General features: G+C 41.1%; 1 protein-coding gene across 1 annotated transcript; it reads left to right on the top strand.

Annotated features, from left to right (window-relative positions):
• Window positions 1-1,324: 1,324 nt before the first annotated feature.
• gpr146 (G protein-coupled receptor 146) lies at window positions 1,325-13,274 on the top strand. The gene is made up of 2 exons (XM_020610539.1): window positions 1,325-1,613; window positions 8,274-13,274. Exon 2 carries the CDS (start codon window positions 8,315-8,317, stop codon window positions 9,314-9,316), a length of 1,002 nt encoding a protein of 333 aa, XP_020466195.1. The 5' UTR covers window positions 1,325-1,613; window positions 8,274-8,314; the 3' UTR covers window positions 9,317-13,274.
• The last annotated feature ends 893 nt before the right edge of the window (window positions 13,275-14,167 follow it).

Here is a 14,167-nt window from a genome sequence, read left to right as displayed (position 1 = left end):
CATGAAGACAGGTGAGATGCAATATCATTTAAAACAGATAAAGTACATATTTTCAGACACTCTATATTTTTTTTAGTGTTGTTCACATGAAAAGTGACACAAATGTGTAAGAAATGAAAATGTGGTTATGAATGACAGATCATCAATTTCAGAAGGTTACACAAATGGTCGAGCACAGACCCCACTAACCCAAACTGTCCATGTCTATGTGTGGGAGGGGTTCTGAAACTATTTGACCATCTGACAAGCAGTTCTGAAGTATACTGGCCCCTGTAGGCATAACAAAGATAAGTGGCTTGGTTAGGGTTAAGTAGGGTTAGAATAAGACATCACAGAAGACAGGTTGTTATAGTTAGGGAAGACACTACTTTTGTATTTGCACAGTTCTTTTTTTATATAAACTGAACCAATTTGTAGTTTACACAATGTGTTTTTTTTGACAGTTTACCAAATACTGAGTGTTACTGTGTTCACTGGATGCTGAAATATCTCAGCACCAGTCAGAGTCCCCATTCAGGATGCAAAGTGATAGTAATGTAGGCCTATATGTTATGTTATTGTCTGATGCCTTACTAGACAAGAAGAGTTTATTTGGTACCATCCACTGAAGCAGAACCTGTGGGGACTGGACAATAACCCTCAGTGCAACACCTGTAAATATACCTCATACAGATTATACAGATTATACAGATTCGTACAGGTCTCTATTTTTAAGTATTCTGTTTTTATTCCTATTTATCTCATTTCACAATGAGCATTCCTTTGTCTGTCTTCATTGTTTACTGCCTGTTTATACCGCTTATTTTGCATCGTTTGCCCTGGTTGTTGCTTGTTAATACTGCTTATTTTGTTATATTACACAGCCTTATGCTGGTTGAATGTTTACTTGCCCCTTGCATGGGGATATGTACATACACATTGAGAGCCGATGTACCAGAGTCAAATTCCTCGTGTGTCCGACACACCTGGCCTATAAAGCACATTCTCATTCTGACCCAAAACCGGGATCCTAATCACATTGAGGGGACATGACATCATCGAATAAATCGTTAACCTTTAGACAGACGTTAGCTGACCTTAGGGTGGGGTTAAGGGTGAGACAACTCCTCGTTATGGTTAGGATAAATCTCTAGGAAATAGATGTTAAGTCCATTGAAAGACCCGCTGCGAGACAAAAACAAAGATGAGTGCGCGTACGCACGCGCGTACTCCCCTCGGCCTCCCTCGCGCCCCACCTCCCCCTGCCCTCTGACCAATCAGAGCAGAGAACAACCGTTCGGGCCTCGCGACCGTAGAGCAGCAGCAGAGAGCGGAGCGAGGAGATAGTGGGGGAGGGTCACGTGTGTACACAGGCTCCGCAGCCCTCCAGCAGTAGTAAAGTCTGCTCGGACGGCCCCTTTCCAGATTAAGTCTAGTCCGAAAAGTTGATAGATGAAGAGCGACGCATCTTTAAAGCAGCTATTTTCAGGCTTTGTGAGCGTAGGGAGAGTCGATACGGTTATCTCAGGATGTCTGTTAGTCAAAGGAAACGACTGAGAAATGCCAGTGGTAATGCTACATCCAAACTTAATGCCTCCGTAGGTTTGTCATCGTGCCAAATCTATACGTTTCTGGTAAGTGTTCCTCTCTTGTCTATTATTTCTATCAAAAAAATGCGCCTGGTTTTCCTTCCAGTGGTGAATACAAGTGAATTTGCCCCGTTAAAGAGGACTAGATGACAGAGGGAGTTGTAGTTGTGCCAGCAGCCGCAGAAATGGCAGAATAATGATAAAGCTGTGACAGCGATCCACGCTTTGATCTGTGCAGTCAAGTGTGATGGAGAGACTCAGTGTGTGACCATAAAAACAGACACGATCAAAGTTTTATCACTTAAGTAAGTGAGTGAAAAGGTTTTTCATAAGCAGTTTCAAAAAGCAGCTTGAATACTCTGCCCTACTGCTCTTTACACGAACAATAGCCCATTTCTGGTTGACTTTGCATCTTCCATTGAGACCTAGAAGCTAATGGGCTGTCACAGTGACTGTTTATTCAATGTCTATAACTAGTAGGCTGCAGGATATTTAATGTCTATAACTAGTAGGCTGCAGGATGAAGACAGTCACGCTTAAACCCAGGCATTCAGTTTAGTTTGATATTTACATATGTGCAGTGTTGTGATTTTGAATCATAAAATATAAGCTTATAAACTTTTAGAAGCATAATATCAGTATTGTGTGAATAGTGGTACAAATGACAGTGGTAACATGATAGTAGCCTAACATTTTATATATGACAGCCTGGCCATATTTCACATCAACTGTGAGGCTCTCTGAGTACTACTTTCTGACAGCGGCTCTGCTCAGAAAAGCCACCAAATTAAACACTTCTTGACACCTAGGCTTTGCACTTGTTGTCTGCTTCATCCATATGAGTGAAGAGGACATGAGTGTGTGTGACATGGCTTAATGGCCGTAAGCCTGCTTTGTGCTGACCACTGAACTCATGACTTTGTGGACTCCTGTGACAGTTTAACATGCTGCCAGAAAGGAGCTGAGGAGGCTGTCGAGACTGCACGTGACCTGTGCTTGACCAGAGTTTCCTGTACTAGAATTTGATAGGAGGAAATCCTGTTTTCCCCAGCAGATGTGACAACACCCTCTGTGCAACAGTGAGCCAGTGAAATCAGAAGCATTTCTTTGGTTATTCAAATCAAGATTTGTAGATTAACAGATTAACAAGAAGGGTGGTAGGCAGGCAGATTATTCATTTGTACAGTTTGCCACACTCAAAAACAAGGTATGTTTCCAACAAGTATAAATGCCAGTGCTGTGACTCAATTCTCAGGGGAATGATAATGATTTTGGGAAGCTGTTCAGCATTATATAAAACCACTGAGAGCTCAGTCCTTGTAATTTGCAAAATGTTATGCAGCATTAGCATACACCTGAAGTCATATCCCACATTAATACTCTCACTTAAAGAGTTTCAGGCAACTGAGAAATGCACTATAACCAGAAGAGATGCAGGAACTTTGTAAAATGAGTCATTTACATCTTAATGGCATATCATACTGTAAGTAGTTTTGTGGGCAGTTACTTGGAATGGTACACTGTTATTTTCAGGAACATTACATCCATCAAATGTCACTGGGCAACACTTCACCTCTGACGCTGCACAGTCAAAACATGTGTAAAAGTGAGTCACATGATCTTTTCTTTCTGTAGTATTTCTTTTGCTGCTCTGCTTGCACCCTGCTGCACACACACAACTAGACACTCATATGACACCACTTTCTGAGAAGGACTTGTAAATTCCTGTAAGGATATACGAGGGGTGTGGGACCAGTATATGACACAGTACTCCCATCAGCCGCTAGAGCTTGTTTCAAAATGTTGAGAAGTCAAGCACATAGACGTCACTCTGACGAGATTATGTTTTACTGGGGCTGAAGCAGGGCCTCCCCCTCTGGGAATATTTAATGTGACCACTTTTGACATGGAATAATCCAGAACGTCGTGAAGTTGAAGCAGTGTACAACACAAAGTATAATGACTTACTCGGTCTGGTCCGGAGTAGACATTTTCCTCTTACCTTGCCTGTTTTTCCCTCGACTGAGTGGAAAACTAGAGATTTCATTATCACTGGCTGCAGGGAGAATGTGCAGAGTGAAGTGCTTTAACTTTAACAATACCAAAGTCGCCCAGAGTGGATTGATGCAGACGGTACAAAGCTAGAAGTGGTTGTTCATAAGTGTGTCAGAAGTACACTGTATAACTGTGCCTTGAATAGTTTGTCCTATAGGTGTAAATGAGAGGGTGTGTGATTTTTGAGAAGAAGGGCCTAATGGCTTATCATGAAGCAGAAGATACAACAGTGCATTATATCAAATTCTGTTACCTCCAGAAGTTAAACCCAGGAAATTCGAGGTTTCAGTTTCTACTCACACCATGGCGTTAGTTTCCATCTGTACAGTTTTGTCCTTGTCAAGGTCTTGTTTCAAACATGGCTGATCATGTCTATAGAGGCATAGGAAACAGGAACTATTTCTGAACAAATCATTCTGAAACCGCTGGCCTTGTTTCCGGAGTACTTGATCTGAAGTTGTGATCACTGTAATCTTCATCTTACTTTAGAAACAAAGTCAACTGTAATTAAACACCAGTGCACTGAAAAAACATGACGCCTTTAGATGCAGAATTATGAGGTGCCCTGCATCTACTTGAAGCTGCAGAGTGAGCTGATGTGGTATTGAAACGGTGGCAGAGATGTGTGCATACAGATGCTGACGAGTTGGGACCGCCACCCACAATGCAGTGGGCTCTCTTCAAGTAATCAACTTTTCTTAAAGTCATTTTCTCCTTAAAGCTACTCTGATTTTGTTTTAGCTGCTAGAGGGTCTAATGAGACTCAAACTGACACCATGAACTGCTTCTAACTGATCCTTGTCCCTCTCATCATGTCCTGTTTCCTGGCAGTGATGCAAACTATGGATGCCTGGTACAAAGTGTACAAAATACAGTCTCCAGTCTGAGGCTAGCATTAGCTAACTAAAGAATACATTTAGCAATCCAGTAGAATGATCTGGCTACTTTTCATGTTGCACAAAGCTCAAATTACTCCTAAATTCAAATAATATTAATTCTGTACAAAGGTAAAGTCACGGCCTTGCTAGGTCCCTAATGCTTTAGATGCCAGTGCATTCAGAAGGAAGAATACCACATCTGAGTCACACATGAGACCTTTGGCTGCTCTCCATTTCAAATAGCCAAATCGATGTTAACGCTGGTTTTTGCTCTTTCTTTGTCACACTCTCTCTGCAACAGAGCTCCACCTCTTTAGTCTGGCAGACACTGTTTGGGAATTTAGGCAGAGGAGAGCACTTCCATGGCTGGCAGCTTGAAATGATCACTTGCAGTTGGTAAAAGACTTCTTATAACCTTCACTAGGTTATAGGTGGGGCTAATTTATGGATCTGAATTTGAAAACACTCAGAAAAGAGTGGCGTAGTATAGAGGAGTTGGACTTGGAGTAGTATAGAGGAGGGACTGAGCTGTAGTGTGTGTGCGCTCACGTCAGTGTCTTAGGCTTAAGGCCAAAACAACACTTCTGTAGTGGAGTTACATAAGTAAATGGAAGAATAGTTCCTCTTTACTGGCATTGTTACTCATCCTCCTGAGAACAAAACTGTTTTCTTACATTTTTTCCAGGGTTTCTTGGGCAGAGGTTTCCAGAAAATTCTATTCAGATTAGCACATGTATTTTTATATTGTAGGAATTTAATGTTTTATTCTTAAGAGGATCATCAGTTTTTTCGGGGGGGGGGGGGGGAAAACCAATGTCCAACAAAACAATGGGGGGGGGAGAGAAAACAAAAGCCAAACAAACAGCCACATTATCAGTGAGGAAACAAAATACAATGAACTTGGGTGACTTATCACTGCAGTCCTGCGATACCCCGATGATCTTCCTTTTCCTTGACTAGAGCTATTTGAATAATTTATTTAAAATGAACTCAGTTAATTATGCAGTGGAGCATTACATAAGTCTTTCAAAACTTGCAGTCCCATCAGCCTTGTTACCAAATGCCGCTGACATGTGCGTGGTCGTTTTCGTTGACCTTGCCATGACCTCCAACCCCTGGACTCGATCCTCACATAAATGCTTTCCTCAGAGCAGAAGCACTGCAGCACTCTGTAAAATGTTCTTTATCTGGCTGCTTGCCCGTGTGAAAAGCACAAGGGCAGCTCTACAAGGCAGCAGTGCCCCCACATGTGACAGTGATACAGGAAGAAAGAGAGGCAGAGCCAGAGCCAGGCAGGAAGAGATAGCAGAGGTGTCAGACAAATACAGTTTTGTATTCTTACATCAGGACAAGGGCTACATTTGCTTCTGGCCAGTGTGGTTCTCAAACTGTGGGCTTTGAGCCTGAGCTAGCAAACCAAATATATTGTGAGGCATTTATATTCAGCAAGTCAAGTTCAGTGAAATGAACTTAACAGTGTTACACTGGATTCACACTGACATTTGCCCTGCATTAAAACAGCACAAGGAGCTGTGTTGTAGGGGGAGTGATGTTTCAAATACAGGTGAAACAATGAAATATGATCCATGAAGTATAAACGGAGGAATGGATTTATGTGTCTATACTATATTTATGTGGCTATTAGACACAAAACAGCACAGAACTTTATAATATTGACAGACAGAATTTTACAACCCTGGAAACCTATCACAGCAGCAACTGTTTCATCTTTGCTTGTGACAGTTTCAAGGTAAACAGCAGTAATATGGTGTTCAAGTTACAAAGTTGCCCACCAGGAATGCATGTTTGCATGTACGTGATTGGTCCATATGTTGCCTTGCAGGATGACATCACAGTACATTGCAGAAAACTTGGAGCCAGAGCCAACTTTTTTTCCACACAGCATATGTGCTTTGAAGGAGCCCGCCCAGGGTGCCAGTCTGTGTGTAAATGCACTTTCTCCATGAGAATGGCTGCAATTTATATGCAGGGAAAATGTCTGTATGAATCATTGTACGAGTCACTGTATGAATTTGGGTCAACCCTCTTCCCCTATTTCAGTTCAGCAGCAGGGTTATGTAGTTGACACATAGAGGACCTAAAGAAGTTGTGATTCATTACACAATATTATAAGAGCTTAAAAAGAAGCAGGGACACATCACATGCAGTTCCATACGTTATAGGAACAATATGATGGTTAGACCTGAGGAAAAGATGAAAATGATAGCGGTTGATTCTGGGTATAATGTCTTATGACAGAAACATTTTTCAAAATCAGCACTGTCTCAACTTTATGCACAGTCCAGGGAAAACATGGAAGAGCAGCTTTACACACTTTGCCAACATTGCTGACGTGTAGTCTGGCTGCACAGCAGAGCCTAACGAGAGTCTAATACTTGTCATTATACATTTTGTGTATCTTTGAGGTCTAACAAACAAGTTGAATGTATTTTCTATCAACAAATACATATGAAAAAGCTATAGTGAAAATATTCTTGGACAGTATCGCTCACATACTGTAGGTATATGGTACAGTGTTCAGAGCTGAATAGTTGTTATACAGGGAAATGAGCAGTAAAACTAACTGAATGAAAGTACCACTAGTCCTACACAAATTATTGTTAGACATGGTAATTGATCAGCAGAGATTGGAAATGGACATCATAAATCGCCGGTCTTCAGCGTGATCGGATTTGACTAGTGGCCAGTGGATCACTGAAATATCCAATTCTGTGCCGGTCAGATTTATAGAGGCATGCAGTGGCACAGACCAAAACTGTAGCACGTGCAACGCCTAGCCTCTGGCATGCACCTTGGGGGAGACTCGTCCTCGCGTCTGTACTGAGTGTGCATTGGAGGCGCTTGGTGTACAAAAAGCGCACAGAGGAGCCTACGGAAACACCTTGGAGAAGAGGAAACTACATTATAATCTCTGACAAAGAGTACAAAGTGAGGGAATTACTGCATGTAACTTGAATGAAACTGCAGTTCCTTGAATGGCCACTTGAGGCTGGCTTCAAAACGGAATCAGTCCCCATAGACTCTCATGTTAAACTGTTTACAGCCTGGTACAAAAAAATGGTTTTGGTTACTTTAGCTAAGTTTCCTTTCCATGACAACTGTATGGGGGGTGATTTCTTTATTTTTTTGTAATTTGCCCATTTAAATTATATTGAGACTAAAAGTTCTGCATAATTAAAGGCATGACCACTTTGAGTGACTGGCGGGAGGCTTCTGCATAGGTGGCTGGCCACTAGCTGTCTTCAGAGCTCCACTCACACTCCGCCACTTTGCCCATTTCTGGGATAGACTGAGCGGGCAAAGTGAAGCGCTACCAATATGGCAATGGCCAAAACCACTCTCCGTGGGTAACACTTCAAACTGTGTAATAGACATTCTTCTGTTTCTATTACCTGTTGCACCTGTTTATTATATATGTAAAAGTACAAATGTTGCATTTCATTTTTAGTTGGTTTCTAAAGAAAAAAGAGAGAAAGAAAATGTAATACAATGTTTTGCTTTTATTACAATTTAAGTTTTCATTAAAGAAAAGTTGTGTGAGTATGCTGTTAATTACAGTTCAGTACAAAAAGATAGAAAGTCAGAATTAGCAAAGAAAACTGCAGTGCATCTATAGTTATATCATCAGTGTCAAATCACAGAGTAAGCAGTATCACAGTATTTGATTGTATTGTAATATAGTATTACTGCTAAATGACATTTATTATCGTGGCAGCAACTAACGTCTTCCTCCCCAACTCTCTCCCTGCAGTCGAACTGTTGAGAGTGCTTGACCTGCGTCAGAGCCCAGCAATGTGGATCTGCATGATTTACAATGAGACGGACAGCAGCGTGGACATCCGGCTCTGCCAGGACTTCGGCCTCATTTTGTCAGTCCTCTCCCTCATCTACCTCCTGGTGTGCTTCCCACTGGGGTTGTGCTACAATGTGCTACTGGTCGTGGTCAACCTTTCCAACAAGGTGTCCATGACCATGCCGGATGTTTATTTCGTTAACATGGCCATTGCAGGCCTTGTGCTCAACCTGGTGTCACCCGTGGAGCTGCTGAGCTCCACCTTCACCCGCTGGCATGCGTGGGAGTACAACAATGAGGTCTACATCACCCTGCTCATCCTCTTCAACATCTCATCTCTGGTCATCATGTATTCCACCACGCTGCTCAGTCTTGACTACTACATAGAGCGGGCGCTGCCTCGTACGTACATGTCCAGCGTGTACAACACCAAACACGTTTGTGGGTTCATCTGGGGTGGCGCGGTGCTCACTAGCTTCTCTTCGCTGCTCTTCTATGTGTGCAATCACATCTCCACTAAGATGGTGGAGTGCTCCAAAATGCAGAACAAGGAGGCAGCAGACACCATCATGATGTTCATTGGCTATGTGGTTCCAGCTGTGGCTGTTCTCTATGCATTTGTGCTTATTTTGCGCATTAGAAAGGAGTCCACACCTCTGGATCAGGACTCGGCTCGCTTGGACCCTTCTATCCACAGGTTGCTACTAGCTTCAGTCTGTGTGCAGTTTGTACTGTGGACCCCATACTACATGACCCTGTTGGTACACACCATTGCTGGTGCACCAGGGTACATTAGCAATGCACAGTACTTACCTACCTATTACTTTTTGAGATGTGTGTCTAAGTTGCTGGCTTTCTCTAGTAGTTTTGCAATGCCTCTCATGTACAGGCAGATGAACAAGAACTTCTCCAACAAGCTCCAGCGGCTACTCAGGAGGCTGCACTGCGGAAACCAATCGTGCCCTCACGAACGCTCAACAGTGCAGCAAGTGGTGACGTGAGCTCACCTCCCTGGGAGCTTAGCAACGCCCCTCCCACTCCCCTTTTTCCACCGACACGTATCTCCCTGCCAACAAAGCCAGTATCAGACTGGGCCCCCTCGCTGCTCTGGACTGTTTTAAGAGCAACGTAGCTAACTGTGGAATCTCCTGTCACCTTCCAGAACTAGATGTGTCCAGCGCTGCAGTGACAGGACAGAGCAAGAAGAAACCACTAAGTGCTGATATTTTTTGTCACAGAGTAAAACTCTACTAAGACACTTGGGCTTCTAGTTTGAGAGTGTTAAACTTGGCACAACCAGCCAGTAACTACTCAGTGTTTGCTCTGTTTTATACAAAATACCCCATTAGAATGGGAAGCCCAAGCACTATACCATTGCACTGGGTTCTGTGTTATGAATATTCTGCTAAAGGTGTGCATGTTTGACTATAGCATGACTGACTAAATATCAGTGTATAGGTCTCAGTACAGTATATTTTTAAATCTAGTGATTCTCTCCATGATGCTTTCACCTAACACACAAGCAGAACCCTAAGGTATAAACTTCAATTATCAAGTGAAGCTAAGCTCTTTTGTTTCTAAGGAGAAATCAACAACCTTGCACTGATGGATGTTGGCTGCTCTATCAACAGCTCACCACAGCTAATGAATTTGCACTGTGTGCCAGCATTGCAACATTGTGCCTGCTCACTGCCCTCAAGCTCCAGGCCTTGATCACTTGAATGAAAGGACTCTTTCTTCTTTTTACTTAAATGCATTGAGAGTGATTCCTCATTATCAACAGTAAATTACTTAATGGTTTCTTATAGAAATTGTAGCTTACCTTCAGAAGCTATTTTCTTTACTGATAGCACTACTTCCCTGTAGCTAGAAATAGCTACTCATATAAAGAGATGTTCTCATTTCACTTTTATAGATCGTGTTCTGAGGTTTTGATCTACTCACAGACATAAGGATAATATTCTTTGCATATGTCAAGCTCCACATCCAGTATCATAAAATCAACATATGTTCATTCACAGCACATTGAAGTCACACAGTACTGCATAAAAATGCTTTGTATTCAGGGTTCAGACATAACCAGTATACCTCTTATGATCTCTGCTGAAATCGCATCACCTGTTACCCATAAGCTCTAATTTTCTTGAGTTGAAAGTTTCAGCCATTATGTATTTTGTTAAGCTGTGCTTCTGCAGGAATTATGTATGTAGTGCCTCACACAGTCAGTGAAGTCCACACAGTGTCTCAGAGACAGCCCTGAGTAGATGGCATGTACATTCTCTGAGTTGAATGCACACTTGTGAGTGGTTGGGAGGTTTTGTCCAGTGGAAATATGTAAGGGGACTTTGGTCACACCAGAGGCATTATCAGAACTTGCCTGCCAAGCATTTGCAGACAGGGTGTTTGCCACAGAGGTAGAGTTTAAACTGTAATGCTGCTCAGATGCATTAACGTTTGGCAGTGCTGCTTTGCTTTCTTGTTTGAAACTTGGTGATATGTGAACAGACAGCTGTGATAGTGATGAAGGCAGTTAAAAGAACAGTTAAAAAGTTGTTCTTGCATGAAATCTGTCACATCACTGCATGTCTTTGGGTTTTTTTTTTTTTTTTTTTGAATGAGAGGGCCAGTTTATGAATCATCCCATGAACAGAAATGCGAAGTGGGTGGGGCATTCACTCAAAGACAAATGAAAGGTGGACACACTCTTATATCCTACTCATAGACAACAATAAATGATAGTCACTTGTCTTTTTAGACAAGTTGTAATTTACACATTTAAATAAACAATTATTTTTGGATTTTACAAAACGATTGGCAGATGTACTAGCAGTGATTTGATGTTTATCATATATTGTTATCATATGAAGTTAATATCATGTATATAACATCACGCATACTGTATTTTTGAACATCTCATGTGCTGTGGATACTTTGTCTATGACTGAGGGATGAAAGTGTACAACATTGTAATTTTCGCTGCAGAGCCCCACTCTTGTTATGCGTATCTACAATCAATCAGTTGGAAGTACTTTCAATTTTCAGCCGAAACTGTGTGTTTATATTATACCCCATTCAAAAAAAACAAAAGGCACATATTGTGATAGAGTTAATCATTATTTGAACGTGGTTCAAAGGTCCAAATGATTACTGGTAGCTTTGGATCGAAAGACAAACAGTAGTACATGGTCAACTGATAAGTGCTGTAAATCTAATCTTGTAACCCTGTAATGGAGGAAATTTAAATAACATTTCCTAAGGTGGTGTCCATTTTAAGTGCAGAAGTGGTGCACCACATAGTTCATTATTTTTACATGTCTAATTAGGAACAGCCAACAAATTCTCAATTTTGGAACCAAAAATGCTAATAAAAATGAATATTTAGATCTAGATTAGAATCCACATCAAACTGCACAAAGTGAATGATAATCTTTTGCCAAAAATCCATGATGACATTTTTGTAATACCTTGCTAAATTAGAGATGTGACTTGCCAGAGGTAATAATTAGCAATGACCACAAATGGGTTGAATGCATGATATTCACAACTGATGAAGTTTGACTGCTCAGGAGTTTGGTTTGTTATTTCAGAGGGTCCATAATATCACATCAGTGTAAAGAAATACATGTAATAATCACTGAGTTTGGTTAAATTACTGAAACAGACCAAAAATCACCCTCAAAGTTCTCATGTCGAATGTATACAGATACGTTATAGCTCTTTTAACAGCAAAACCTCACAATTCTGATGCTTTTGTGACTGTATACAAGTGTATATGTATAATTCAAAAATAATGTGTATATATTGTATGTCAGAGATTTACAAGAAGATACCATGCTCTTTCAAAAATTCAGTATTATTTTCTGAGATATATATTTAGATTCTGTAAGCAACTTTCAGCTGAGTCAAAGACTGATTAAACAATAAACTAACATGGATGTTACCATTCCTTATCGCATTGAAATGTACTCAGTTATGTGGAAACATGTTGAAACATCTGCTGTGTTCTTTGTTTTTGAAATCTTCTTGCAGCAACTTGTTACAGAGGGACCATTTTTGGAATTGGTGCTTTGTCCTCCAAAAATGTCCCTTCAAAAGGAAACACCTTTTTTTTTTTTTACTTCTTAGTTAATTAGTAGGTCTTGTATTTATCTACAACTCAAGTGAACATCAAATTAAAATACTCTTAATTGCAGCTCTTCAACCCTCTAGTCCTGCGATCAGGTCAGGGCTGTGGGCAGCCTGTCGAGGTTGTTCCTTTCCTCAGTGGGTGACAGTGGGTGTGAAAGATGCCACAGCTCCCTCCTGCTCACACCGCTACCAGCCGATTGCTTGTTGCGAGACCCTTTAGCATCCCAAGTGTACTGGGAATTATTTTATCTTCTGTCAGTCTGACAGTCCAGCGCTGCTGCCATTCTCAGTGAAAACAATGTTGTGTAGGTAGGCTACATCTGATAACACTGCACTCTGAGAGCTGGGTGGCATCTGCAAATATTGTTAAGTGCTGCAACAGGAAGCTTTCAGGATGGAGATGATGGGGTGACAGATAACACCAACTGGGGTAAGGTACCTATCTTGCAGGGAGAAGTAATCATAATGCATCAGCTGTTGTTACAACTACAGCAACAGACCCAGCAACAATAACATTGCATTGTATTGCACAATACTATTAACAGTATCCTTAGTACTACAGCACAGAGTCAAACATAAGAGGTCTGTAAGGAGAGGGAGGCCTTGAATTATACTGGTTGTACTACATCTGGAAATGATACGACGATGGAGTGAGTTGAACATGGCTGTCATGGTTGCTGTTTTCCCCTGTGAGTGCTGGAGTTTGGGGGGCTTTGACTTGACTCTTGTTAGCTCTAGAAAACTAACACAAAGAACACAAACTATCAGGCAGTGTTAATCTATTTATGTGTTGTTTTTGATTTTTAAATAATAGCAAGCTAAATTTTTAGATGCGGGGCAGCTGAAAAAGTATGTCAGAAGTTTGGAGTGACTTTTTACAGGGCTGTAAATGCACTTAAGACAAAAGGTATTAGTCCTTGAAATTACTTAAGGTGCCAGCCATTCATATCACTACATAAACATTTGTTAATTCGACAGCTGGTTTAGTTAAAACTGACATACAATGAGGCAGTACTCCTGAAAGAGCTAGGTCTAGCACATACTATAGGTAATCAACCAATAAAGTATTATCTCAAAATGTGTTCAAGTGATTTACTTTCTTGTCTTTATAGAGACTGTCGAGCTTTAACGCTAGCCTGTGTCTGTCCAAGATTGCTAATTAACATGTTTTATTTTATCTATTTTTATAAAAAGCTGTGTAAATAATTCACCATTTTACAGAGGGTTATGTCCCTGACTATTTCTTGGATGGGAGCAGTTGTCAGGTAACCAATGGAAACATGGTAACTGTCTCCCCTTTCCAGTCTTTGTGCTAAGCTAAGCTAAGCCAACTTCTGGCTGTAGCATTATATTTAACAGGCTGATACGAGACTGCGCAAATGAGCATTTTCTCACAGTGCCTATTTCTTACTGTTAACAATATGCAAGTAATCTGTCAAGGTAATTTTTAAGCAAAATGTTGCCAGATATAGTTTAAATGCAGTGTGCCTCAAATTATAGGTTTCACACTGTTTTCCTCATCTTGCATTGATCCAGAGTCTACCAGGAAAAGCTCAGTGTTTCTTTCTTTAGAGGTTCAGCCAAAATAAAAGCCTGAGAGTCAACTTTAGTCATACATGCAGCATCGAGGATCCAGACCACCTTGGTAGTCAGAACATTTGGCTTGTGGCTTTAAATATTTTATTTGGCTGTCACACAACCCTAGACCACCGTAGGTTTTCTGA

The sequence above is a fragment of the Monopterus albus genome, unplaced genomic scaffold (assembly GCF_001952655.1).
Source record: "Monopterus albus unplaced genomic scaffold, M_albus_1.0 scaffold105.1, whole genome shotgun sequence".
In the NCBI taxonomy this organism is placed as follows: domain Eukaryota; kingdom Metazoa; phylum Chordata; class Actinopteri; order Synbranchiformes; family Synbranchidae; genus Monopterus; species Monopterus albus.
Note: the sequence above shows the minus strand (reverse complement) of the source record. Positions and strands in the feature narration are given on the sequence as shown.

Coding starts and splice junctions, on each gene's coding strand:
- gpr146 (XM_020610539.1), top strand. CDS start 8,315: ATGTGGATCTGCATGATTTACAATGAGACGGACAGCAGCGTGGACATC.